The 26410-nt window shown below is 43.6% G+C and overlaps 1 protein-coding gene and 1 pseudogene across 4 annotated transcripts in view; one reads left to right on the forward strand and one right to left on the reverse strand.

Annotated features, from left to right (window-relative positions):
- The window catches only part of PRKDC (protein kinase, DNA-activated, catalytic subunit), a 195847-nt gene that overhangs the window by 926 nt on the left and 168511 nt on the right, over nt 1-26410 (forward strand). For all 4 annotated transcript variants that reach the window (XM_035277313.3, XM_002758884.6, XM_002758885.6 and 1 more), the window contains exons 2-11: nt 2097-2173; nt 2265-2357; nt 5620-5694; nt 6474-6582; nt 7296-7408; nt 7496-7595; nt 21026-21081; nt 21172-21202; nt 21674-21831; nt 25548-25694. In XM_035277313.3, coding sequence (XP_035133204.3) covers nt 2097-2173; nt 2265-2357; nt 5620-5694; nt 6474-6582; nt 7296-7408; nt 7496-7595; nt 21026-21081; nt 21172-21202; nt 21674-21831; nt 25548-25694 — 959 coding nt within the window. The remainder of the gene's footprint in view (nt 1-2096; nt 2174-2264; nt 2358-5619; nt 5695-6473; nt 6583-7295; nt 7409-7495; nt 7596-21025; nt 21082-21171; nt 21203-21673; nt 21832-25547; nt 25695-26410) is intronic.
- On the reverse strand, nt 11936-12397 carry LOC118148581 (cyclin-dependent kinases regulatory subunit 1 pseudogene; annotated as a pseudogene).

Raw genomic sequence — 26410 nt, forward strand, 5'->3', positions numbered from 1 at the left:
AAAAGTGCCTCTTTTCAGTATTTAAAAAATTCAAATATTTCATTGTGTGGAAACTCCTGTAATTCCTTCTTTAAAACATGAGTGTGCAGACCTCTTCTGGATGTTGTGCCCAGAACACCATCTCACCAAAAGTTAGGTGAGATTTTCTGCTGGAGAGGCTAGTACTGAATATGGTGTGGGAATAGCATAAGCAGTTTAAACAAGATAGTGTATGTGGCCGGGTGCTGTGGCTTATGCTGTAATCCCAGCCCTTTGGGAAGCCGAGGCGGGCGAATCACCTGAGGTCAGGAGTTTGAGACCAGCCTGACCAGTATGGTGAAACCTCGTTTCTATTAAAAGTACAAAAATTAGCCGGGCACGGTGGTGTGCGCCTGTAGTCCAGGCTACTCGAGAGGCTGAGACAGGAGAATGGCTTGAACCCAGGTGATGGAGGTTGCAGTGAGCCCATATCATGCCACTGCACTCCAGCCTGGGCAGCAAGACTGTCTCAAAAAAAAAAAACATGCTGCATATATGTATCTTACATATTCTTTTTTTTTTTTGAGATGGAGATTCGCTGTTGTTACCCAGACTGGAGTGCAATGGCGCGATCTCAGCTCACCGCAACCTCCGCCTCCTGGGTTCAAGCAATTCTCCTGCCTCAGCCTCCCGAGTAGCTGGGATTACAGGCATGCACCACCATGCCCAGCTAATTTTTATATTTTTAGTAGAGACGGGGTTTCACCTTGTTGACTAGGATGGTCTTGATCTCTTGACCTGGTGATCCACCTGCCTCGGCCTCCCAAAGTGCTGGAATTATAGGCGTGAGCCACCGTGCCCGTCCAGTATCTTACATATTCTATGTGTTGTCAGGAACATATTAACAATGGGGAAATATAAAAAAACTAACATTGCATAATTACTTTCTCTTCTCAGGTTTCGAATTTATAATTCATTTTTGTTTGTTTAGCAACTTTTTTTTTTTTTTGGAGACGGAGTTTCGCTCTCGTTACCAGGCTGGAGTGCAATGGCCCGATCTCGGCTCACTGCAAGCTCCGCCTCCTGGGTTCAGGCAATTCTCGTGCCTCAGCCTTCTGAGTAGCTGGGATTACAGGCACGCGCCACCACACCCAGCTAATTTTTTGTATTTTTAGTAGAGACGGGTTTCTCCGTGTTGGTCAGGCTGATCTGGAACTCCCGACCTCAGGTGATCCACCCACCTCAGCCTCCCAAAGTGCTGGGATTACAGGCACTGCACTCGGCCAACGTATCTCCTTTCCCTTGAGAGATTCCAGGAGAAGTGTATTGGTTCCTTATTGCTGCTGTAGCAATTACCACAAACTTGGTGGTTTAAAACAGCATAGGTCTGTTACTCTCACAGTTCCCATTGCAGGAGGGATTCTGTAAGTCAGAATCCCACACAGGTCTCAGGAAGATGGAACCAAAGTACCACCAGGCACGGCTGCTTTCTTTCTGAAGGCTCCTGGGAGGATCTATTGCCTTATTCATTCAGGTTGTAGGATTGAGATCCCTGACATTTCGTACTTTTTGAAGCTGTCCCTTTCCTTGGATCACATCTCCCTTCCCTCCATCTTCAAAGCCTGCAACAGCATGTCAAGTACCCCTAACCAGAGGTTTGGAATCTTCTGCTTTCCCACCTTCTTGTCTCTGTGACCCACTCTTCTTTATTTTCTTACCTTTTTTTTTTCCCTATGAGTAAGCAGGATCTTATTATCTTCTTACTTTTAAGGGCCTGTGTGATTACATTGGACCCTCTGGATAATCCAATATGATCTCCCCATTTTAAGGTCAACTGATTAGCTACCTTACTTCCATCTGCAAGCTTAATTTCCTTTTGCCATGTACAGTTTACAGATTCACAAGGTGTGACCCCAGGGATTGGGATGCAGGCATCTTTGGGGCCATTATTCTGCCTACTGTATGCCTGTGGAACATTGTCTAGAATTTTTTGCTTTCCTTGTTTTAATACAGCAACCTTGGGTTAGTGTTTGATATTTTTAAGGCTGTGCCCTGAAAATCTGTGCAGCCCCCTTAGGAGTAGTTTTGCATGATGCTCTTGGCACTCTCTTAACTTACTTACTTGTTTTTTTAAACAGCATTACAGACATCTCTAGTTTTTTCCAGAGATTTCGGTTTGCTTGTATTTGTCCGGAAGTCACTCAACAGTATTGAAGTAAGTTGACAGTTTTTGTTTTGATTTTCTTGTATATTCCTGAAATGATTCCTCTTACCCAGATTTACAATGTGTATCTCTTTCATTACAGTTTCGTGAATGTAGAGAAGAAATCCTAAAGTTTTTATGTATTTTCTTAGAAAAAATGGGCCAGAAGATGGCGCCTTACTGTCTTGAAATTAAGGTAAGAAGTAAAAAACACACCTCATTACATTATATATCAACTTATATTTAACTTACGGTGTAAGGAACTTGGATTTTTATTTTAAAGATAAAAAATTCTCCTTTTTAAATGGGGAATTTGCTTATTTCTGCTTCATTGTGTTACAAAAGTAGGCTCTTCATTATTTTTTAGATTTAGTAAGCAAAGGCCTTTGTCAGGGAAACTACTTTGATAATTTTTTTGGTAACTACCTTAATTTTTTGTCCTGAGGAGACGGCAGTGGCACCCTGGGCTCCCTGGCCCCCTGACAGCGTTTTACACGTGAGATAAATAGTACCTTTCACAAAAAGTCATCACAGGTAGCATTTTTTGAATTGTGGAGAGATTCTGGAACTTTTTTTGTTGTCATTAAGACGAGGTTTCACCATCTTGGCCAGGCTGGTCTTGAACTCCTGACCTCCTGATTTACCTGCCTCAGCCTCCCAAAGTGCCGGGAATACAGGCGTGTGCCACCACACCTGGCGGATTCTGGAACGTTTTAAAATACAATTTAAAGAAAGCCTTTCACTGGGTGAGATTGTGTTCCCTGTAGTTTGTGTGTTCCCTTTGACAACAGTCGGAAAAGTTTGGCTCTCTTGGGTCTCTCTCCAACCTGCTGGCCCCAGGTTTCTTCTTCATATGGTAGGAACTAGCAGTCATAAATGAGGTTGTTTCTTATTTGTACTTTCAAGTACCACATATCATATGTGGTAAGTTTTTATTGGTCCTGAATTTGCTTCTAGAAGGATGAAGGAGGTATTCAATTGGAGGTCATTTTTAAGATGTTTTACAAATTTTAACTAGATAAAATATAAAAAATATTCCTTATTTTTTTTTTTTTGAGACAGTCTTGGTATGTTGCCCGGGCTGGAGTCCAGTGGTGTGATCTCGGCTCACTGCAACCTCCACTTCCCGAGTTCAAGTGATTCCCCTGCCTCAGCCTCCCGAGTAGCTGGGACTACAGGCGTGTGCCACCATGCCCGGCTAATTTTTATATTTTTAGTAGAGACAGGGTTTTACCGTGTTGGTCAGGATGGTCTCAATCTCCTGACCTTGTGATCTGCTGGCTTCAACCTCCCGAAGTGGTGGGATTACAGGTGTGAGCCACCATGCCTGGCCTAAAATATTACTTTTAATGGTTATCAGTCATTTTTGTTTTTGGAGGCAGGGTTTCACTTTGTTTCCCAGGCTGGAGTGCAATAGTGCCGTTGTAGCTCCCTGCAGCCTTTAACTCCTAGGCTCAGTGGATTCTCCTGCCTTGGCCTCCCTAGGGCCTGGCTAATTTTATTTCTTTGAGACAAAGTCTTGCTCTGTTTCCCAGGATGGAGTATAGTGGTACGATCATGGCTCAAACTCCTGGGCTCAAGGGATTCTCCTGTGTCAACCTCCTAAGTACCTGGGACTATAGGCACAAGCCATTATGCTGGCTAAATTTTTTTTAATTTACAGAGATAGAGTTTCACTATGCTGCCCAGGATGGTTTCCAACTCCTGGCTTCAAGCAATCCTCTTGCCTCAGCCTCCCAAAGCTATGGGATTACAGACATGAGCCACTGCATTCTTGTTGTCAGTCTTTTTTAATAGGTGTTTTAAGTTTTATTCCCTTTTCACTTCTAGGCTATCTTGATTGGAATCTTAATGTTTTTAATAATTGTCTCAGTAGTAGGAGTAGCTAATACTTTTTGTAGAGTGCTTTTCAGTTTACAAAGTTCTTTAATTTCTAGTTTGTCTTACTTAATTTTACCAAAACTCTGTGAGGAAGTTATTCCTAATCTCACTAGCTTATGAATGAAACTTAGAAGGAACGAAACTCACCTGTCTTGGAGCCAGGGCCTCAGTCCAGAACACGTGCTGTTTAGTTACACTGCTCTTTTCCTGTAGAGTCCCAGCCCTTCTTCTCTGAACGTCTTTTTTTGTTTGTTTGTTTTTTCTGTAGCTGTGCCACAGAACTCTGAATATCTTTAGTTACCCTTTTTATATTTCATTTCTTTCTCTCGATACATTGCAGTAAGTACTATGAGAAGCATATAAAGATGAGTGACTTTAAAAAAAATTCCACCGAGGTATCTGTTTAATTTGTATTTTTTTTTTGTTCTCGTCTATACCATTATCACAGCGTATTGCATCAATGTTTTTAATTATTTTTTTTTTTTGGCTGGGCGCAGTGGCTCACACCTCTAATCCCAGCACTTTGGGCAGCTGAGGCAGGTGGATCACCTGAGGTTAAGAGTTCAAGACCAGCCTGGCCAACATGGTGAAACCCCATCTCTACTAAAAATACAAAAATTAGCAGGCATGGTGGCGGGTGCCTGTAATCCCAACTACTTGGGAGGCTGAGGCAGGAGAAACCCTTGATCCCGGGAGGTGGAGGTTGCAGTAAGTTGAGATTGCGCCATTGCACTCCAGCCTGGGTGATGAGCGATATTCTGTCTCAAAATAATAATAATAATTTTTATTTTTATTGTTTATTTTTATTTTGTGAGACAGGGTTTTGCTCTGTCATCCAGGCGGCAGTGCAGTGTGTGATCGTGGCTCACTGTGGCCTCCATCTCCTCGGCTCAGGTCATTAACCCATCCCACCTCAGCCTCTGACATTGCTGGGACCACAGGCGTGTGTCACTATGCCCAGCTGATTTTTGTATTTTTTTTTTTTTGGTATAGACAGGGTTTTGCCCTGTTGCCCAGGTTGGTCTTGAACTCCTGAGCTAAAATGATCTTCCCATCTCTGCCTCCCAAAGTGCTAGGATTACAGGCATGAAGCACAGCATCTGGTCGATAATATTTAATCTGTACATTTATATACTCATATATTTATTTATTTGTTTATTTTTTGAAATGAGAGTCTCACTCTGTTGCCCAGGCTGGAGTGCAGTGGCACAGTCTTGGCTCACTGCAACCTCTGCCTCCCAGGTTTAAGCAATTCTCCTGCTTCAGCCTCCTGAGTAGGTAGGGTTACAGGTGTGTGCCACCATGCCTAGCTAATTTTTGTATTTTTAGTAGAGACAGGGTTTCACCATGCTGGCCAGGCTGGTTTTGACCTCCTGACCTTGTGATCCACCCGCCTTGGCCTCCCAAAGTACTGGGATTACAGGCATGAACCACTGCGCTCGGCCTAATGTTACATTTTTAACAGCTCAATACTAAGGATTGGTATTGTTCCTCTTGGAGATGTAGTTTTAGATATTGCTGAGTCTTAGTTTTTATATCTTATTGATGATTTTGGTTATGTCTTTTTTAAAACCTAGAATACTTGTACCAGTGTTTATACAAAAGATAGAGCTGCTAAATGTAAAATTCCAGCCCTGGACCTTCTTATAAAGGTAATTATGTTTCTAAGTACATGTATTTTATATTCAACATATAACTTTTGAAAGACAGATTTTTGAGTTTTGTTTTGGGTGAGAGTTTTGGAGAAGGATAGAATCTCATCACATTGATGTATGTATGGGTAAGAAACACATTTTCCGATGGTCACTTGACAATACCCTGGCTTTTTGTTCCCAGACTCTTCTGTGTAGTAAAAGAAGAATTTTGAGTTGTGAGAATGAAGGAGGAAAATGACTAAGGAATTTATTGCTCTTTCATTTATCGCCCTTACTGGCTTTGGTGAAACCTATTGCTGTTAGGAATTGCTGAAAAATCACCTCGTATCTCTGAGGTTTTTCCTAAAACCGTAGCAGTGGGAATGGGTTGTTATGTTGGATTTAAGTGGTTGTTGGGGTCACTGTGACCTGTTTCTGGTTTTTTTTTTTTGTATCTGTATTTTAGAATTCCCTTGTTTCTTGTTGGTCCTTGGTTTTGAGAGGGTAGTTCTAGTCGTCTTGGTTTCTTGGGAAGGTAACAAGCCTAGAGGACTCTTCCCCTGGTGTTCGTCCACCACCCACCTCAATCTCTAATTCCCAGATAAGCTGGGTTGGATGTGAATCCCGAGAGGCCAAGCGTAAATCTTTGAGACACACCTGATTCTGAACCTTTGCTGTGTACAAACGCACTGAGATAGAGAAATCCCTTTATTTTCCTCTTTAGAGAGAATGCTAACTTTTATTCTTTTTTCCTTCATTCCTGCACGACACTGATGTACGAATTTGTATTCTTTTAGTTACTTCAGACATTTAGAAGTTCTAGACTCATGGATGAATTGAAAATTGGAGAATTGTTTAGTAAATTCTATGGAGAACTTGCATTGAAAAAAAAAATACCAGATACAGGTGAGATGCATTTACATGTTATTTTCCAATAGTTTAGTAAATTAATATTACATTATTAGTGTAAGATTTAGGTTTTTTGTACTAGGTCTTAAATGTTTTACAAATGAATCCTTTTTTGCTGAAAACAAACCAAAATGGAACCAAACAAAAACAATATATGAAGATTTCCCTTCATAAAAACGTTATTATTTTTTTTTTTTTGAGATGCAATTTCGTTTGTTGCCTAGGCTAGAGTGCAATGGTGCAATCTCTGGTCACCGCAACCTCTGCCTCCTCAGTTCAAGCGATTCTCCTACCTCAGCCTCCTGAGTAGCTGGGATTACAGGCATGCTCTACCATGCCTGGCTAATGTCTTGTATTTTTAGTAGAGATGGGGTTTCTCCATGTTGGTCGGGATGATCTGAAACTCCTGACCACAGGTGATCCGCCCACCTCAGCCTCCCAAAATGCTGGGATTTCAGGCATGAGCCACCGTACCTGGCCAAAAACATTAAATTTTTACAAAATGATTTCTTTAAAAAGAAAACTCATAAGACATGTCAAATACATTTGCATAAAATTTATCAGGAAAGAATGCAGTCCTAAAAGCTATGTGTTTTATATGTCCTAAAAATTTATTTTGAACTTAACATAATTTTATTTTGGTTATACGTTTTGGTTTAACTTATTTAAATGTAGTTTGAGGCCTTCACTTGTCTAAATTTTTTTTTCAGTTTTAGAAAAAGTATATGAGCTCTTGGGATTATTGGGTGAAGTTCATCCTAGTGAGATGATAAACAATGCGGAAAACCTGTTCCGTGCTTTTCTGGGGGAACTAAAGACCCAGGTATGATGAACTTTCTGATACTCTGCTTCCATAGACACGGTCGTGTTTTTCTCTTGTAGTGGCAACTTCTTAAATCTTTCCTTTTAGATGACATCAGCAGTGAGAGAGCCCAAGCTACCTGTTGTGGCAGGCTGTCTGAAGGGGTTGTCCTCGCTTCTGTGCAACTTCACAAAGTCCATGGAAGAAGGTATTGCTTGGCTTCACTTGATTTTCTTTATTCAAAATCTGTAAGTCTAACGACAAATGCCTGCTTATTTCTTTGAACTCTTAAGCCAATAGTGAATTCATATACAGTAGCGGGAAATAATCCAGAGGGGCCTGTGTGCCTGCCCATTTCCCCCAGTGATGATGTCTTTCCCACCTGCAGTACCGCAGCGTGGTGGGTGTTAACATTGCTGTTGTCCACGGAGCTTTGTCGGATCCCAACAGTTTAACATCCACACATTTGTGTATGTGTATTTAGTTCTGTGCAATTAAAATAAACTAAAGAAACATTTTTTTTTGAGACAGTCTTGCTCTGTGATCTGGGCTGGAGTGCAGTGACACTTTCTCGGCTCACTGCAACCTCCACTTCCCAGGTTCAAGCAGTTCTTCACCTCAGCCTCCTGAGTAGCTGGTACTTAACAGGCACACACCACCACCTGGTTAATTTTTGTGCTTTGTTTTGTTTTATGTTTTTGAGATGGAGTCTCGCTCTGTTGCCCAGGCTGGAGTGCAGTGGCTCGATCTCTGTTCACTGAAGCCTCTGCCTCCCAGGTTTAAGCGATCCTCCTGCTTCAGCTTCCCCAGTAGCTGGGATTACAGGCACCCGCCACCTTACCTGTTTAGTTTTTTGTATTTTTAGTAGAGACAAAGTTTCACCATGTTGGCCAGGCTGGTCTTGAACTCCTGACCTCATGATCCGCCCGCCTCGGCCTCGTAAAGTGCTGGTATTACAGGCGTGAGCCACCGCACCCGACCAATTTTTGTATTTTTAGTAGAGATAGGGTTTTGCTGTGTTACCCACCTTGTTTGAAACTCTTGATCTCAAGTAATCTGCCCAGATTCACCCGCCTAGGCCTCCCAAAGTTCTGGGATTACACAAGTGAGCCACCGCTCCTGGTCCCTTTTAATATATATATATTGCTTTTCTTTTTTTCTTTTTTTTTTTTTTTTGAGATGGAGTCTTGCTCTGTTGCCCAGGCTGGAGTACAGTGGTGCAATCTCCGCTCACTGCAACCTCCACATCCTGAGTTCAAGCAATTCTCCTGCCTTAGCTTCCCGAGTAGCCGGGATTACAGGCATACACCAACACGCCCGGCTAATTTTTTGTATTTTTAGTAGAGATGGGATTTCACCGTGTTAGCCAGGATGGTCTCGAACTCCTAACCTTGTGATCTGCTCGCCTCAGCCTTTTTTAAATAATTGAGACAGGGTCTTACTATGTTGCCCAGGCTGGTCTTGAACTCTTGGGCTCAAGTAATCTGCCCACCTCAAAGTGCTGGGATTATAGGCACGAGCCACCACACCCAGCGAGTTCTGTGTAATTCCGTCACATGTGTATGTGCCATTGCAGTCAAGGTATTAACAGATTTATTGGCACAAATATCCCATGTGCTACTATATTAACAGCCATAGTTATGTCTTCCGCTGTTTTGGACCCCTAATCACCACTCCTGTCTATCTCCATTCGTGGTTTTGTCATTTCAAAAATATTACGAAGATGGACTCATAGTATGTAGCTTTTTCTGTGTGGCTTATTTCACTTAGCATAGTGTCTTTCAGGTTCGACCGTATCCTGATGTGTTAGCATTGTCTTCTTTTTGAAGGCCGAATCATATTCCTGTGTGTATATACTACATTTTGTTGATGAATTCATCCACGTATGGATACTCGGTTTGCCTCTACGTTTTGGTTATTCTCAGTGGTGTTGCCATGATCACTGTTGAACACATGTCTGTTAGCAGTCCCTGCTTTTGATTCTTTTGGTTATATACTTAGAATTGCGATAGCTGGATTACATGGTAACTTTAGCTTGAGTTTTCTGAGGAATCGTACCATTTTTCACAGTGGCTGCAGCATTTTACATTCCCACCAGCAGTGCACAAGGGTCGCAGCTTCTCCACATCCTCACTGGCTTGTCATTTTCTGTGTTTTTGGTATTAGCCATACTAATGCCTAATGGTTGTGAAGGGATATCTTATGGTTTTGATTTGCATTTCCCTGATGATGAAGATGTTGATTGTGCACCTTTTCATATACTTACTTGCGATTTGTGTATCTTTGGAGAAACGTCTGTTTAGATATTTTGCTCAATTTTTAGATTAATTGGTTTTCTTTCTTTTTTTTTTTCTTTCACCTTTTATTTATTGTTGTTTTTTGAGACAGGTTCTTGCTCTGTCACCCAGGCTGAGTGCAGTGGCTCAGACATGGCTCACTGCAGCCTCAACTTCTTGGGCTCAAGGGATCCTCCCACATTGGCCTTCCGGGCAGCTGGTACCACAGGTGCACAACATCACACTGAGCTAATATTAAAACATGTTTTGTAGAGACAAGGTTTTGCCATGTTTCCCAGGCTGGTTTCCCAGTCTGGTTTCCCAGTCTGGTTTCTAACTCCTGGGCTCAAATGATCCTCCTGTCTTGGCCCCCACAACGTAGTAGGAGGATAGGCGTCAGCCACTGTGCCTAGCCAGATACCAGTTTCTTATCAGATACATGATGTATGATTTGCAAATATTTTCTCCCCCGCAAGATAGGGTCTCGCTCTGTTCCCTGGGCTGGAGCACAGTGATGGCTGTCTGCTTACCTCCACCTCCTGGGCTCAAGTGATCCTCCCACCTCAGCCTCTCAGGTAGCTGGGACCACAGGCATGTGCCACCAAAGATGGCTAAGTTTTGTACTTTTTGAAGAGACGGGATTTCCCCGTGTTGCCCAGGCTGGTCTCCAAGTGATCCACCCACCTTGGGCTCACAAAGTGCTGGGATTACAGGTGTGAGCCACTGCACCCAGCCTTCTCTCATTTTTTGAGTGTCTTTTCACTGTATTATGTCCTTTGGTACACAAAAAGCCCTTATTTTGCTGAAGTTCAGTTTTTTTTTCTTTTGAGATGGAGTCTTGCTTTGTTGCCCAGGTTGGAATGCTATGGCATGATGTCAGCTCACCACAACCTCCACCTCCTGGGTTCAAGCAATTCTCTTGCCTCAGTCTCCTGAGTAGCTGGGATTACAGGTACTGGCCACCACGCCTAGCTAATTTTTGTATTTTTAGTAGAACCGGGGTTTCACCATGTTGATCAGGCTGGTCTTGAACTCCTGACCTTGTGATCTGCCCACCCTGGCCTCCTAAGTGCTGGTGCGGTGAGCCACTGCACCTGGCCCTTTTCTTACTTTTTTTAAGAGATGGGGGTCTCACCATGTCTCCCAGGCTGGAGTACAGTGGCTGCTCACAGACACAGTCATCGCTCACTACAGTCTTAAATGTCCAGACTCAGGCAATTTTCCTGCCTCAGCCTCCAAAGTAGCTGAGACTATAGGCGCCACCATGCCTGGCTCCTTTTATTTTTTGTAGAGACGGAGTCTCTCCATATTGCCCAGGCTGCTATTGAACTCTTCTCATCAAGTGATCTTCCCACTTCAGTCTCTCAAAGCATGGGGATTGCAGGCATGAGCCGCCATACCTGGTCAATGAAATTCATTTTTTTTTAAAAAGACAAATATAATTTTTAATCCTAAAAGAATTTTAATGGGTGGGGGGGGGGACTCCTTTGCTTTTCCTCATCACTTTTTCTTTTTTCTGAGACAGGTTTGCTCTCGTCATCCAGGCTGGAGTGCAGCGGTACAATCTTGGCTCACTGCAACCTTTGCCTCCCGGGGTTGAAGTGATTCTTCTGCCTCAGCCTCCTGAGTAGCTGGGATTATAGGCATGTGCCACCATGCCCAGCTAATTTTTATACTTTTAGTAGAGATGGGGTTTCACCATGTTGGCGAGGCTGGTCTCAAACTTCTGACCTCAGGTGATCCACCTACTTCGGCCTCCCAAAGTGCTGGGATTAGAGGCATGACCCACCACCACTGGCCTCTTTACCTAACTTTATCTTCAAGTAATTACCAGATGTTTGTACCTAGTCTGTTTTTCTTCCATTAGGTTGAAACTTCCAAAATTGCTTATATCCAATAATTTTTTTTTTTAACCTGCAAAAAGAGCAGTTTTAAGCTAATATTTCTTTTTTTTTTTAGATTATAAAAACTTCCTCTTTAATCAAGGTTTATAACATGAACAGATTTCTTGAAAAAAATGGAAAGTTTCCAATACACTGAAACATAAATCCACAAGTCACCACACATACAACACCCGGCAGGAAAAGACTAAAACAAGTTTACACGATCCCTGTCACAGCCATGGTCTTCATCTCAGATGCTTCCATTTGCCAAGTGTGTTCTGGATACACAGCACACTGTGGCTTCTGGGGTCACACTCAGCTGAGGCTGTGTGTCCACAGAGCACTCATCAGGCTGGGCTATGGTGGTGGTGGCTCTACTCAGGAAGCAAAGCAGTTACCAGCACATTCAAACAGTGTATTGAATCTTTTAAATATCAAAGTGAGAAGCAAGAAGGCAACACAATAATGTCATCAGAAAGATGTTAGGAAGTAAGGACAGCTGTGTAAAGCTTGAAGCTGAAAAGTGGCTTGCCAGCTTCATTTCTTCGGCTTCTTGGGTAGTGGGCGCCGGAGCAGTAAGATGTGAGGTTCTGGTTCATGGATCACATAATGGACCCAACCCTGACTCTGCTGAACGCCAAGATTCCTCCATTCAGATTCAGACATCAAATGGGTTTTAGGGACCAGCTTGGCTATGTCCTTGGGCAGCATGACATGCTAATACTCAAACTCCTCGTCGTCATATTTGTCCGAATAGTAAATTTGTTTGTGCGACATGATCGACACGATCGCTCCGTCTGCTAGCCTTCAGCCCCGTGCCGCCAACCTCCAAGCAACTCCCAGCAGCACGCTAAACTAATGTTTCTACGCAAGCCTTCTTTGTTGCTTATCAAGATTGTTAGAGTAGCCCTGTGTGATTTTTCTTCCTGTCATCTTTCTCCTGTATCCTGTGGCTCCCACTTCCTCAGCTTCTTTTCAACCATCGCCCTTTTGGGAAGCATTTATCATTCATTCCCCTGAGGTGAGCCATTTCCTCTGTCCTCTGTCCTCCCCTCTGTGACAGCACTTAAGTTGGGTCATGTTTCATTCTGTCCCTAGACCCTGCTGGCAGGTGTTGTTGCTTATTTGTCTTTATGTGTACTTGGCATATATAATGCAAGGAAAATAGTAGCACTTACTGCTCATTTACTGTTCATTAAGGACTATTCTAGACATGTTGCAAGACAAGCTCCTGTAATGACTCTGCATGACAGGTAAAATATCTCTGTTGTATAGATTAGTAAACTTGTCTAAGTTAAGTCACATAGTGACTTGTGTGGTTAGGAGAATAATGGCTCCCAGGGTGTCCCATCTTAGTCCCTGGTATGCTACATAGCATAGCGGAATTAAGGTTGCTAATCAGCTGACCTTGAACTGGAGAGATGAACCTGGATCATCCTCATGGCCTTGGTGTGATCACAGGGTCCTTAAATGTGGAAGAGGAAGGCACAGAGGAGTCAGGAAGGGGATGTAGAAGGCGGCATAAGCCAAGGCATGGGGTCACCCCTCGAGGCTGGAGAAGCAAGAAAAGGGTTCTTCCCTAAGCCTCTCGGAAGGAGCACAGCCCTGCTGATGCCTTGAATTTAGCTCAGTGAGAATCATTATAGACTTTTCGCCTCCAGAACTATAGATAATAAATCTGTATATATATATTTTGAGACGGAGTTTCACTCGTCGCCCAGGCTGGAGTGTAGTGGCATGATCTCGGCTCACTGCAGCATCCCTCTCCCGGGTTCAAATGATGCTCCTGCCTCACCCTCCTAAGTAGCTGGGTTTACAGACATCTGCCTCCATGCCCGGCTAATTTTGTATTTTTTTTTTTAAGACAGAGTTTCGCTCTTGTTACCCAGGCTGGAGTGCAATGGCGCAATCTTGGCTCACCGCAACCTCCGCCTCCTGGTTCAGGCAATTCTCCTTCCTCAGCCTCCTGAGTAGCTGGGATTATAGGCATGCGCCACCATGCCCAGCTAATTTTTTGTATTTTCAGGAGAGACGGGGTTTTACCATGTTGACCAGGATGGTCTCGATCTCTTGACCTTGTGATCCACCCGCCTCGGCCTCCCAAAGTGCTGGGATTACAGGCGTGAGCCACCGTGCCCAGCTAATTTTGTATTTTTAATAGAGATGGGATTTCTCCCTATTGGTCAGACTGGTCTTGAACTCCGATCCTCAGGTGATATGCCTGCCTCAGCCTCCCAAAGTGCTGGGAATACAGGTGTGAGCCACTGTGCCCGGCTCCAAATCTGTATTGTTTTAAGCTATTAAATATGTGGTAGGTTGTTATGACAACACTAGAAAATCAATTTGGCTAACAAGTGGCAAATCTTGGACTGAGGCTAAAATTGATAAGTTTTTTGATGCCATGATCATGTGACTTCAAGCACTAAATACAAATCCTAATAATTCATTCGTACACATATGGAAGTCACCCAGGAAATACAGAGTGTATGTATGAGTTACAAAAATAATTTTAAGGGCAGGCCCGGTGGCTTGCACCTGTAATCCCAGCACTTTTGGAGGCTGAGGCGTCCCACAGACACTTAGGAAGCATCCTTAGGGTGGATCTCAAGGTCAAGAGATTGAGACCATCCTGGCCAACATGGTGAAACCCCGTCTCTACTAAATACAAAATATCAGCTGGGTGTGGTGGTGCGCGCCTATAGTCCCAGCTACTCGGGAGGCTGAGGCAGGAGAATCACTTGAATCCAGGAGGTGAAGGTCACAGTGAGTGAAGATCATGCCACTGCACTCCAGCCTGATGATAGAGCAAGTCTCTGTCTCAAAAAATAAATAAACAAATTTAAAATTATTATATATATATAAAGAAATATATATATGTATATATATATTTTTTTCTTTTCTTTTTTTTCTTTTTTGAGATAGAATCTCACTTTGTTATCCAGGCTATAGTGCAGTGCTGTGATCTGGGCTCACTGATCCTCAGCCTCCTGGGCTCAAAACAATCCTCCCACTGTAGCTGTCCCCAAGTAGCTGGGGTCTACAGGTGCATGCCACCATGCCCTGCTTTTTTTTTTTTTTTTCTTTTTTCTTTTTTGGTGGGGAGGAGGAAGGCCGGAAGGGAGGGAAGAAGGACGGTAGGGAGGAAGGAAGGGATGAAGGAAGGAAGGAAGGGAGGGAGGAAGCGGGGAGGGAGGGAGGGAGGGAGGGAAGGGAAGGAAGGAAATCAAGCAATGAGAGAGACATTGCCGACCTGGATCTAGAGGTTTACAAGTTGATTTCTTTTTTTTTGAGAGAAGGAAAGAAAAAAAAATAAGTAAAGGAGAGGAAGAAAGAGGAAGAGAAAGAGGGAGAGTAAATGGAAATATTGCTTTATTTTGAAAAAAATTGAGTATTAATAATGGCCAATCAATGTTTCATTTAAACTTATGGGTAGGTGTGATGTGGTATTGACAAGAATGTATATTTTGTGTATTTGAAGTGGAGAGCTCTATAAATATTTATTAAGTTTACTTGTTCCGGATCTGAGCTCGAGTCCTTGATATCCTTATTAATTTTCTGTCTCACTGAATCTAAGTCTCGTATCTGGGTGTTAGGATCGTTAGCTCTTGTTGTTGCATTGATCCTTTTACCACTGTATCTTCGTTGCTTTAAAATCTATTTTCTCCGATACGAGAATTGCAACTCCTGCTTTTTATTTATTTATTATTTATTTTTGCTCTCCATTTGGTTGGTAAATCTTTCTCCATCCCTTTGTTTTGAGTCTTTGTGTATCCTTGCATGTGAAACAGGTGTGGATGTAACATGCCATTGGGTTTTGGCTGTGTCTTTTGATTGGGGGATTTAGTCAATTTAAATTTAGGGTTACTGCCATTTGATGTTGACTGGCTGTTTTATCCATTCGTTGGTGTAAATTCTTCTTTATGTTGGTGCTCTTTACTTTTTGGTGTATTTTTAGAAAGGCTAATACTGGTTGTTTCTTTCTGTGTGTAATGCTTCTTTCAGAAGCTCTTGTAAAGCAGGCCTGGTGGTAATAAAATCTCTGAGTTCTTGCTTGTTCATAAAAGATTTTATTTTTCCTTCAGTTGTGAAGCTTAGTTTGGCTGGATATGAAATTCTGGGCTGAAGGTTCTGTTCTTTGAGGATGTTGAATATTGGCCCCCACTCTCTTCTGGCTTGTAGAGTTTCTGCTGAGAGATCTGCTGTAAGTCTGATACGCTTGCCTTTGTGGGTAACATGACCTTTCTCTCTGGCTGCCCTTAGTATTTTCTCCTTCGTTTCAACCCTGGTGAATCTAATGATTATGTGCCTTGGGGTTGCTCTTCTTGAGGAATATCTTTGTGGTGTTCTCTGTATTACCTGGGGTTGAATTTTGACCTGCTTTGCTAGTTTAGGAAAATTTTCCTGAATAATATCCTGAAGGGTATTTTCCAGCTTGGATTCATTCTCTCCGTCGCATTCAGGTACACCTATCAAACGTAAATTTGGTCTTTTCACATAGTCCCACATTTCTTGGAGACTGCTCGTTCCTTTTTATCCTTTTTTCTCTAATCTTTTCTTCACGTTTTATTTCATTAAGTTGGACTTTGACCTCTGATATCCCTTCTTCTGCTTGAACAATTCGAGTGTTTAAACCTGTGCATACTTCTTGGAGTTCCTGTATTGTATTCTTTAGTTCCATTAATTCACTCATACTCTGCTCTAAGTTGTCTGTTCTCAATAGGATTTCATCAAACCTTTTTTCAAAGTTCCTAGTTTCTTTACCTTGGGCTACAACATGTTCTTTTAACTCACCGAAGTTTCTTATTATCCATTCCTTGAAGAGTGATTCTGTCATCGGGATGCGCTGGTTCTCCATCAAGCCTTGTTCCATTGTTGATGAGGAACTGTGATCATCTTTAGAGGGAGAGGCGTTCTGACTTTGAGTATTCTCAGCTTTTTTTACACTGGTTTCTTCCCATCATTGTAAATTTATCCTCCTGCCGTCTTTGAAATTACCAACTTTCAGATTAGGTCTCTTGAGTGGACGTCCAGGTTTTTAGTTCCCAGGGCCAGAGCAGCGGCGTTAAGACTGATGGTGCTTTTCTGCCCAGGATTCTCCTGTCGGGCTTCCTTCTTGTGTCGGTAGTAGGCGACTCTGCCTTCCTGGGGCTCCAAACCTCGGTCAGAAGGGAAACCGGTCCTGTTTACTCTGCGCTGAGCGCTTCTGCGCCGAGGTGCTGTCACAGCTGCTGCCGGGCTCTGGTGTCATGCTGGGGACCCGGGCCGGTCCTCCGAACCTGTTTACTTTGCTCCGAGAGCTGCCGCGCCGAGGTGCTGGCGGAACTGCTGCACCGGCCACGAGAGTCGCGCTGGCCACCCGTGTGTTTCCTCCACTGGGGGATCTCCTGCTCCGTGAGCGACCAGAATTTGTCTGAAAGTGTGGCGTCCTCTAGTTCTCCCCGCCTTCCCTGAGAGCTGCAATCCCGGGATGTTAGCGATTGGCCATCTTGGATCGTTTTCCCCTATTTGTTTTTTTTTTTTTTTCCTTTTTGAGACTGAGTCTTGCTCTGTCACCAAGGCTACAGTTTGGTGGCGCAATCTTGGCTTGCTACCACCTCTGCCTCTTGTGTGATTCCAATACCTCAGCCTTCCAAGTAGCTGGGCTTATGCCAGGCTAGTTTTTGTGTTTTTAGTAGAGACAGGGTTTCAGCATGTTGCCCAGGCTGGTCTTAAACTACTGGGGTCAAGTGATTTACCTGCCTGAGTCTCCCAAAGTGCTGGAATTACAGGTATGACCCAGTGCACTTGGCCCTAGCTAGCTGTTGGATTTTTCGTAGAGACGGGGTTTCACAGTGTCGGTTAACTCCTGGGCTGAAGCAGTCCATCTGCCTCACCTTCCCAAAGGTGCTAGGATTACGGGCTTGAGGCACTGTGTCTGGCCATGGGTGCCATCTATCTAAAGAGTGAAGAACCTGATGTTAAACCAGTGATTGAAATCACCGAATTCCTAAAATCATGAGCTCAGTCTAGTGGAGGAAACAGATGAACAAATAAACCAGCTCTGCTGATGTTGGGGTTCAGCAATGCCCAGAGGTGGGGTGCATTGAAGGGGAATGCCAGAATTTGGAAAGATGGAGCACACAGCCTGCTGGTGCTTTCTGAGGATGTAATACAGAAACTGTGGTCAGAAGGAAGAGAGGGAGACAGCTGGGGAAGTGCTGAAAAAGCAGTCATTCTAGGCAGTGGTTGCTTAGTGCCCAGCCCCATGCTTGGCCAGCCTCTGAGCCTGTGCTTAGCCTGCTTGTTATAGTCTGAGAGTCTATAAGAGCTGGCGTGTCTAGAGTGTGAAGGCCAGGTGAGATGGGAAGGACAAAGGGTTGGTATGTGAGGGGCTTCTGAGCTGGAATCTCATTCCAGATGGAGTGGGAGCCAGGGCTTTTCAAAAAGGAGTAGATGTGGGCCAAGAGATATTTCACAGGGCTCTGCCTGACCGCTGTGGGGTATGGGCTATGAGTTAGTGTAGGAATGAGACACTGTTCCTTAGTGAGGAACTGAGGGCTGTGCACTGACTCCTAAGCTGAATGGGATGGGATAGACCAACTTTCTGGTAGAAACCTGGCCTTTGTGTTGGATGTGTTTAACTGGAGACACTTAGGAAGCATCCAGGCTTAGATGTCATCTGTGTGGTTGCATGTATAACATGGGATGTTGCAGCAGAAGTCAGACCTCGGGCTATGCATTTGGAGGTCTTCAGCACAGAGGTAGTATTTAAAGCTAGGAGTGTGAGCAAGATAAGCATGGGGCAAGAGCGCAGGGCAAGAGCGCAGGACCAGGCAGAGGGTCGAGGGAGAGTGCTGAGGAGGTGATGCAGGGCTGCCTTGCCTCTGGTGGGGTCTGGGGAGGAGGCACCTGCAGTAAGTGGTGGGTTCAGCCCCATGAGAGCAGCATCCATTGAGCATTGGAGAAATGGGACCTCTAGGGTGAAGAGCAGGAGGAGCTAGAGACCGTTTGTAGAAAACACTAGTTAGATAAATCTTTTTTTTTTTTTGAAGTAGGGGACTGTTTCACTCTTGTTGCCCATGCTGGAGTGCAGTGGCGTGATCTTGGCTCACTGCAACCTCCACTTCCCGGGTTAAAGCGATTCTTCTGCCTCAGCCTCCCAAATAGCTAGGATTACAGATGCCCACCACTAAGCCCAGCTAGTTTTTTGTATTTTTAGTAGAGATGGGGTTTCACCATGTTGGCCAGGCTGGTCTCGAACTCCTGACCTCAGGTGATCCACTGCCTTAGCCTCCCAGAGTGCTGGGATTACAGGTGTGAGCCATCATGCTCAGCCAACGCTAGGCAAATCTTATAATGGAAGAGAGCAAAGAAATGGGCTGTGGCTGATGGGAGATGTGGGTGTCGGAGAGGGTTTTTTGTTGTTTTTGAGACATTCTTGCTGGAGTGCAGTGGCATGATCCTGTCTCACTGCAGCCTCTGCCTTCCGGGTTCAAGCAATTCTCATGCCTCAGCCTCCTGAGTAGCTGGGATTACAGGCATGCACTACCACACCCAGCTAATTTTTTTATTTTTAGTAGAGTTGGGGTTTCACTGTGTCGGCCAGGCTGGCTTCGAACTCTTGACCTCAGGCAATCTGACTGCCTCAGCCTCCCAAAGTATTGGGATTACAGGCATGAGTCACTGCACCTGTCCAAGAGAAGGTTTAAAAAAAATAGAATTTGTACTCCCATGTTCCTAGCAGCAAATCCACAGTAAGTCAAAGGGCAAGAACCACCCAAGTATTCATTAAGGGATGAATGGATAAAAACAAGATGGGGCACATACACACAATGGAATGTTAATTCAGACATAAAAAGCCATGAAAGTCTGACACATGCTGCAAGTTGGATGAACCTTACGGATGGGATGCTAAGTAGAATAAGGCAGCCACGAGATGCAAGCAATATGTGATTCCACTCATGCTTGGCACTTAGAGTAGCCAGATTCACAGAAACAGTAGAATAGAGGTGCCTGGGCCTGGGGGTGGGGAAACGGGAGTTACGGTTTGAGGGGCACAGCCCTTCTGTTACTGATGGTCAAAACATTTTGGTTATAGACAGTAGTGATGGTTACACAGCAGTGCGAATATATTTAGTGCCAATGAATTCTATCTGTGCATATTGTTTAAATGATAAATAGGTCTATTTTACCACATTGAAAACAACAGATAAAAGACCATGCTTGTACAGGGAGTGGGTCACTAGAGGGAGGGGGTGCAGGAGAGTGGATTGTGGAGGGCAGAGCCTAGGGAAGTCGGTCTTCGCAGAGTCCACACCCCAGACCCATTGTGCACTGTCGAGTGCCCGGTGCGCTGTGTATGCACACTTGTGTTTATTAACATGATTACTTTCTATTTGAATGACCTTTTCCCCAACTAGTACCTATTCTTTGAGCCTCAGAACAAATGCTACCATGTCTGGAAAGCCTTAATAGAATACTCAGTCAGAAATCTGTCATGAATTTCAAAGTAGCTTTTTAAATGTCTTTTTTATGCCACCATCCTGCAACTGTGTTGATGTTTCTCTGCTTTGAGGCCTATCTGACCACTTTCTTTATCCAGCTCCTGTCACATCATCACCAGGGCTCTGTCTCAAATATGTCAGTTCTTGGGTCTCTGCTGACTGATGACAAGTCACCGTTAGAAGGGTAGAGGAATTCGTGATGCCTAAAGCATGATTCTTCACAGCTACAGTGAATAATCTGGTGTGAGACGATTATGCAGATAACTGTGGTGTGTGTCGGGCCAGGATTAGAGCCACATGCTATAGTCGTGTGCCTGTTTTACGTTACCTTTCAGTAATAAGTTTGCTGAGGTCAAAAGTCATATTGTATTTGTATTCGTAATTCTCATAATATCTTGGCAAGTACCTTTCTTTTTCCTTCTTCTTTTTCTTTCTTACACGTACTGCGCGTTGAATAAATGCCTGGGTATATTGGGGAGAAATGGTGTGTTTGGCTATGAGTAAGTTATTTTATTTAATCCTCTGAACTATCCTAAAAGAAAGATATATACTGTCTCTAACACAAATAAGAAAATTGAGGCTTTGAGAGATTATTTAACAGAGCTTGTAAGTGATGAGTTGGTGCTTAAACCTCTCAGAGCTTGTAAGTGATGAGTTGGTGTTTAAACCTCTCAGAGCTTGTAAGTGATGAGTTGGTGTTTAAACCTCTCAGAGCTTGTAAGTGATGAGTTGGTGTTTAAACCTCTCAGAGCTTGTAAGTGATGAGTTGGTGTTTAAACCGTGTCTTTGTTATCCCAGATTTTCTTTGTTTCCTCGCAGTCATAACTGTGCAGCAGTAATAACTTGGAACGTTCTAGCTGGATGGAATGATGAAAGATGATACTCTTGAATTCACCAGGGACGAATAGGGTTAATATAGGCATCAGGCTGTCTGTAAGCGTGTCGCGTGATACTGTTACTACTGTTTGTAACAGAGGCTTCTTGGTATTTCCCCAGATCCCCAGACTTCAAAGGAGATTTTTAATTTTGTTCTGAAGGCAATCCGTCCTCAGGTAGGATTTATATTACTATTAATATTACTCTGATGCCTTTGCAGTGCAGACTTTCAAATACTGATGGTGAATTTTTGTTTTCTAAAATAGATTGATCTGAAGAGATATGCCGTGCCCTCAGGTAGGATTCTGATTTAATGAGGTATGTTATCTTAGATTACTAAATTAACATCTCAGGTAGGCTTTTGCTTAAACTCTGAAGGAAAGCGAATGTGATAGCATCTGTTATGTTTCACACAGTTATTTACAGGGAGTCTTTTGGTGACTTAGGAAGTTCTGGCTGAAACGGTGATACTCAGGCCATATGGTTGAAAGCATTTTATTTTAGGGTATCTTTCAGGGGATCCAGGCTGTTCGATTCCGCCTGTGTCTCAGTGAACCCTAATTCCACTTCTGACCCTTGGTTTGGGATTTGTCGGCTAAGTTGTGGGCCTGTTTAGAGCGCTGACGGGAATCCCTGGGTTACTGTAGTGTAATGGTACCAGATCTTCCTGAGCACAGTCTTGACTTTGACATAGCCCTGCAGCTTTTTTGGTTTTCTGTTCTGTCGTATGTCCTCTGATTTTAAATATAATGGCTTTTGCATTTGCAGCTGGCTTGCGCTTATTTGCCCTGCACGCATCTCAGTTTAGCACCTGCCTTCTGGACAAGTACGTGTCTCTATTTGAAGTCCTGCTAAAGTGGTGTGCCCACACAAATGTAGAATTGAAAAAAGCTGCACAATCAGCCCTGGAATCCTTTCTGAAACAGGTACTACAAATTCAAATGTCATTTAACAATGTTTCTTTCACACACAGAATTAAATTCCAATTGTATGCATGCGTGTTTGAGGATAAATACAAGGTGATCCATTAGCTTTTGTAGTAATGAAAGCAGAAAACTGTAGATCAGCCAGCCTCATGGGAGGCAGACAGGCTGAAATAGAGCTAGGGAGATACCAGATTTGATTAGGGCCTCAGAGCCCAGATTAAGACAGGTCTAATAGAGCGAAGACATGGTGGTAAGGAGGTGGTGGGAAGGGCTGGAGAGTGGATGGAGGGCTGAGGGGAGCCCCATCTCCTGGGAGCTGTCACCAGGGGATAGATGCTTATGTGTCAGCTTGAAAACTGGGAGTGCCCCTTTGCCCTTGTGGATTTTCCTCCTGGTTAGGAGGTGGTTACAGAATCTGCACCTGCGTGCATGGAAGCTTATCTGGTCGGCCGAGGAGACTGTGATTGTCGTTCTGAGCGCTGGTCTCCAGGATGTCCTGGACGTCCAGAGGTTTCCACAGGGGCTTGGCCGCCAAGGAAGTAGAATTCTGGGGTTGCTCTGAGGGAAAGGACTGGAGATTCACAGCAAAAGTTTTCTTTGGGGCAGTTCCATACCTGGGTAACCAGTAGCTGAATTCACAGGCTATTCACATAAACTGTGGGAACAGTGTTGCAATTGTGTTAGCCTTAGAGTCACAGCTGGAATGCGTAGAAGCTGAAGAGAGAGCGAGCACTGCCATCCTTTTTTCAGGTCTGGGCCCACCTCCCGAGAAAACCCGGCCCCTGGCTCTGCTGCCTGTCCCTTTCGCCCCTTAGCCTCCCTGCTATACTTGGCCTTCCCATCCGGCTTGTGTTCTCCCTGAAGTCTTGGCTTTGAGGTTGCCTCTTCTTGGTCCTCATAAAACTACTATTCTGCTTAACTTGCCTGGCCTTACTTGCTAAGGGAAATACAAATTTGAGGAATTATTTTTTACTGATTCATATAATATGTCTGGATTTCAGTAAGCATTTGCTGAAATAAACATCTTGAGAGAGAGAATTTCATGCTTTGTTAGCAAGGAGGCGTGTCCACGATGTGTGCAGAGTGATCATCATCCGTGGTGGCACCCTTGCAGCCTTGTTCCCTACCAATGCCTGCCTTTCCTAGTGCAGGGCTGGGCGGGGCATGGGCCTGCAGAGAAACCCATCAGCCCTCCCTCCACTGTGCTGGTTGTCTTTAATGAGCCACGCAGATATCTGTATTTCACATCTTGCCAGAGACTTCTCAGTCTCCCACTCCTATTCTTAACAAAAACTACATTGAGTAGATATTAGAGTTTAATTGAGGAAGTATATTCTACCTGCTAATCTCTACCTCGTGAGAAAGTCATTCAAGAAGTTCAGGAGAACAGGCCTCAATGCTGCCCTCAAGGGCTGATGCCTGTTGCAAGTTTGGGAGTTTCCAAGATACCCTCACATTTGATGCTCACTGCTATGGTTTATTACAACTAAAGGGCCCAGGTAAGAATTGACCAAAGGTAGCAGCAGCACTTAGTGCAGACACTAAGAAAGTATTGAACATGGAGCTTTCCTGGTCCTCTCCCTGTGGAGTCAGGGCAGCGTTGCTTCCCAGCATCTGTGTGCAGCAGCGCATGTGGAGTATTGACTGAGTGCTCCCCTGAACCTCAGTGTTTGGAGTTTCCCTTGGGGCCCCAGCATATAGGCATAGTAGGTTGTTGGGTCTCAGTTTCCAGGGATGCCAGGTGACCTAAAGCCGCCATTCTGAATCACATTGTTACCAGGTATGACCAGCCCCACCCTGAGTCCCATTGTTAGATCATCCCGTGTGACCTGAGGCCCCAAGCAAGGAGAGATACCTCCTTTCCCTCCTTCTTCAGAAGAGGGAGTGAGGAGAGGAAGAAAGAGGACTTTACATAAAGGAAACGTACTCTTTAGGCCTTAAGATTTTCCACTATGTTGAATATATTTTCCTCACAGTGACAGCTATATTTTTTTTTTTTTGAGATGGAGTCTGCTCTGTTATCAGGCTGCAGTGCAGTAGCACAATCTTGGCTCACTGCAACCTCTGCTTCCTGTGTTCAAGTGATTCTCTTGCCTTAGCCTCCCAAGTAGCTGGAATTACAGACACCTGTCACAGCTCCTGGATAATTTTTGTATTTTTAATAGAAACAGGGTTTCACCATGTTGGCCGGGATTAACTCAGGTGATCCACCTGCCTCGGCCTCCCAAATTGCTGGGATGACAGGCATGAGCTTCTGTGCCCGGATATTACAGATGATAATAACATCTGTAATCATACAGATGTTATGTTAATTCATAACATCTGTATTATTATCAACAGCAACGTAATATACGTATATATATATTTATATATATATAATTTTTTTTTTTGAGACAGAGTCTTGCTGTGTCATCAGGTGCCAGGCTGGAGTGCAGTGGTGCAATCTCAGCTCGCTGCAACCTCCGCCTCCCAGGTTCAAGCAATTTTCCTGCCTCAGCCCCCTGAGTAGCTGGGACTACAGGCACGCACCACCACGCCCAGCTAATTTTTGTAGTTTTTTAGTAGAGACGGGGTTTCACCATGTTGGCCAGGATGGTCTCCATCTGTTGACCTCGTGATCTGCCCACCTAGGCCTCCCAAAGTGCTGGGATTACAGGTGTGAGCCACCGAGCCTGGCCTGTAATATATATATTTATGAGCCATAATGTTTTAATCTGTCCCCTGTCTGCTGTTGAATAATTATTTTCAAGTCTTTAAATATTATATACAGAAATAGTTGAATATAGATACATTAGAAACATGCTTACTGAGAATACAATAATAGAAAATTAGCAGTGTTTAAGTGGTTACACATTATAGTATATAATATTCCCTATTCTGTAACTAAATAAAATGATGTTTGTTTACTTGCTGAGAAACATTTGTGATGTGTTTTATGAAGAAGGAAATTATGAAAGAGTACATATGATGTTTTATTCTTCAAACACAAACAGGGAGCAAAGTTCCCAGAAGGTCACATGCTAAGACCTGTTGGCTTTAGGGACACTGGGAAGCGTATGGGTAATTTGGCAATGGAAGGTGGATTTTTTTTTTTCTTCCTTTGGTGACTGCCTGGATTCCTTCCATTCTTGTCCTGGACAGTCTTTGTGCTGAAATGGGGAATGCTATGTTATTTCCTGCATTTAGGCTCCTGCCTCTTGGTTTGGTAAATAATTATCTATTGGCTTCTCAGATGACATTTTCCCCTTACATCACTTAATTTAAGCTTCATAGTTTGTAGCTTATTTTTTTGGAAACTGAGATGCCTTGTCTTTCTGATTGTTCTGAACTCTATTTATTGATGATGTCTGAAGTCCCTGATCCCCTGACAGTTCTCTTTCACCCTGTGGGTGACAGGTGAGTTCTAAAGACTGCTCTTTGCTTCATCAGAGAGGCTTAATTCAAAACCTCTTTTTTTTTTGGTCAGATCTAGGTGTATCCTTGGTCTCTTAGACCCTTTCTCTAGGAAAAACATGTCACTTAGCCTTATTTAAGACACTTTTCTGACCCTGATAGAGACTAAGGAAAATGGAAGAAAGGGTCTTTATGATTAAAAGCAATTGTGTATAACTGTAACAGTACATTAGTAGCATCTAAACAGTTCTAGTTTTTCCATGTTTGTATAGATTCTGTTGTTATTAAATATTTCCAAAAAAATAAATATTATATATTTGCAGGTTTCTTATATGGTGGCGAAAAATGCAGAAATGCATAAGAGTAAGCTGCAGTACTTTATGGAGCAGTTTTATGGGATCATCAGAAACATGGATTCAAACAACAAGGAGTTATCCATTGCTATCCGTGGATATGGACTTTTCGCAGGAGTATGTCTCATTAACTTACTTTGTTTTCTCTTGGTTTCTCATGATTGTTTAAAGGAATCTAATTCATTGCATTTTGAGTAATATCTATTATTTTTAACAATATAGCAGGCCCTGTGAACTGCTTAGGTCCACTTATATGCAGATTTTTTTTCAGCCATACATGGATCAAAAATACAGTGTGTGGCCAGGTAGGGTGGCTCACACCTGTAATCCCAGCATTTTGGGAGGTTGAGGCAGGTAGATTACGAGGTCAGGGGTTCAAGACCAGCCTGGCCCAGATGGTGAAACCCCATCTCTACTAAAAATAGAAAAGATTAGCTGGGCGTGGTGGCACATGCCTGTAATCTCAGCCACTCGGGAGGCTAAGGCGGAGAATTGCTTAAACCCGAGAGGCAGAGGTTGCTGTGAGCCGGGATTGCTCCACTGTACTCCAGCCAGGGAAAGAGTGAGACTATGTCTCAAGAAAACAAAAATACAGTGTGTGCTGGATAGGAAATGTATATAGAAGGCTGACTTGTATGAGACTTCCATAGGTGACTGTGGACTTGAAAGATTTAGGTATACTGAGGAGGCCCAGAACCAGTCCCTTCTCCACATATCCTGAGAGTCACTGCATTAGGATGTTTATTGTCTACTGTGTATTAGAATTCTTTAGATATGTTATCTCAAGTTTTCCTAACTCTCTTAGGAGCTGAGTATTACTGTTTTACAGATAG

Source organism: Callithrix jacchus, chromosome 16 (assembly GCF_049354715.1).
Source record: "Callithrix jacchus isolate 240 chromosome 16, calJac240_pri, whole genome shotgun sequence".
Classification (NCBI taxonomy): domain Eukaryota; kingdom Metazoa; phylum Chordata; class Mammalia; order Primates; family Cebidae; genus Callithrix; species Callithrix jacchus.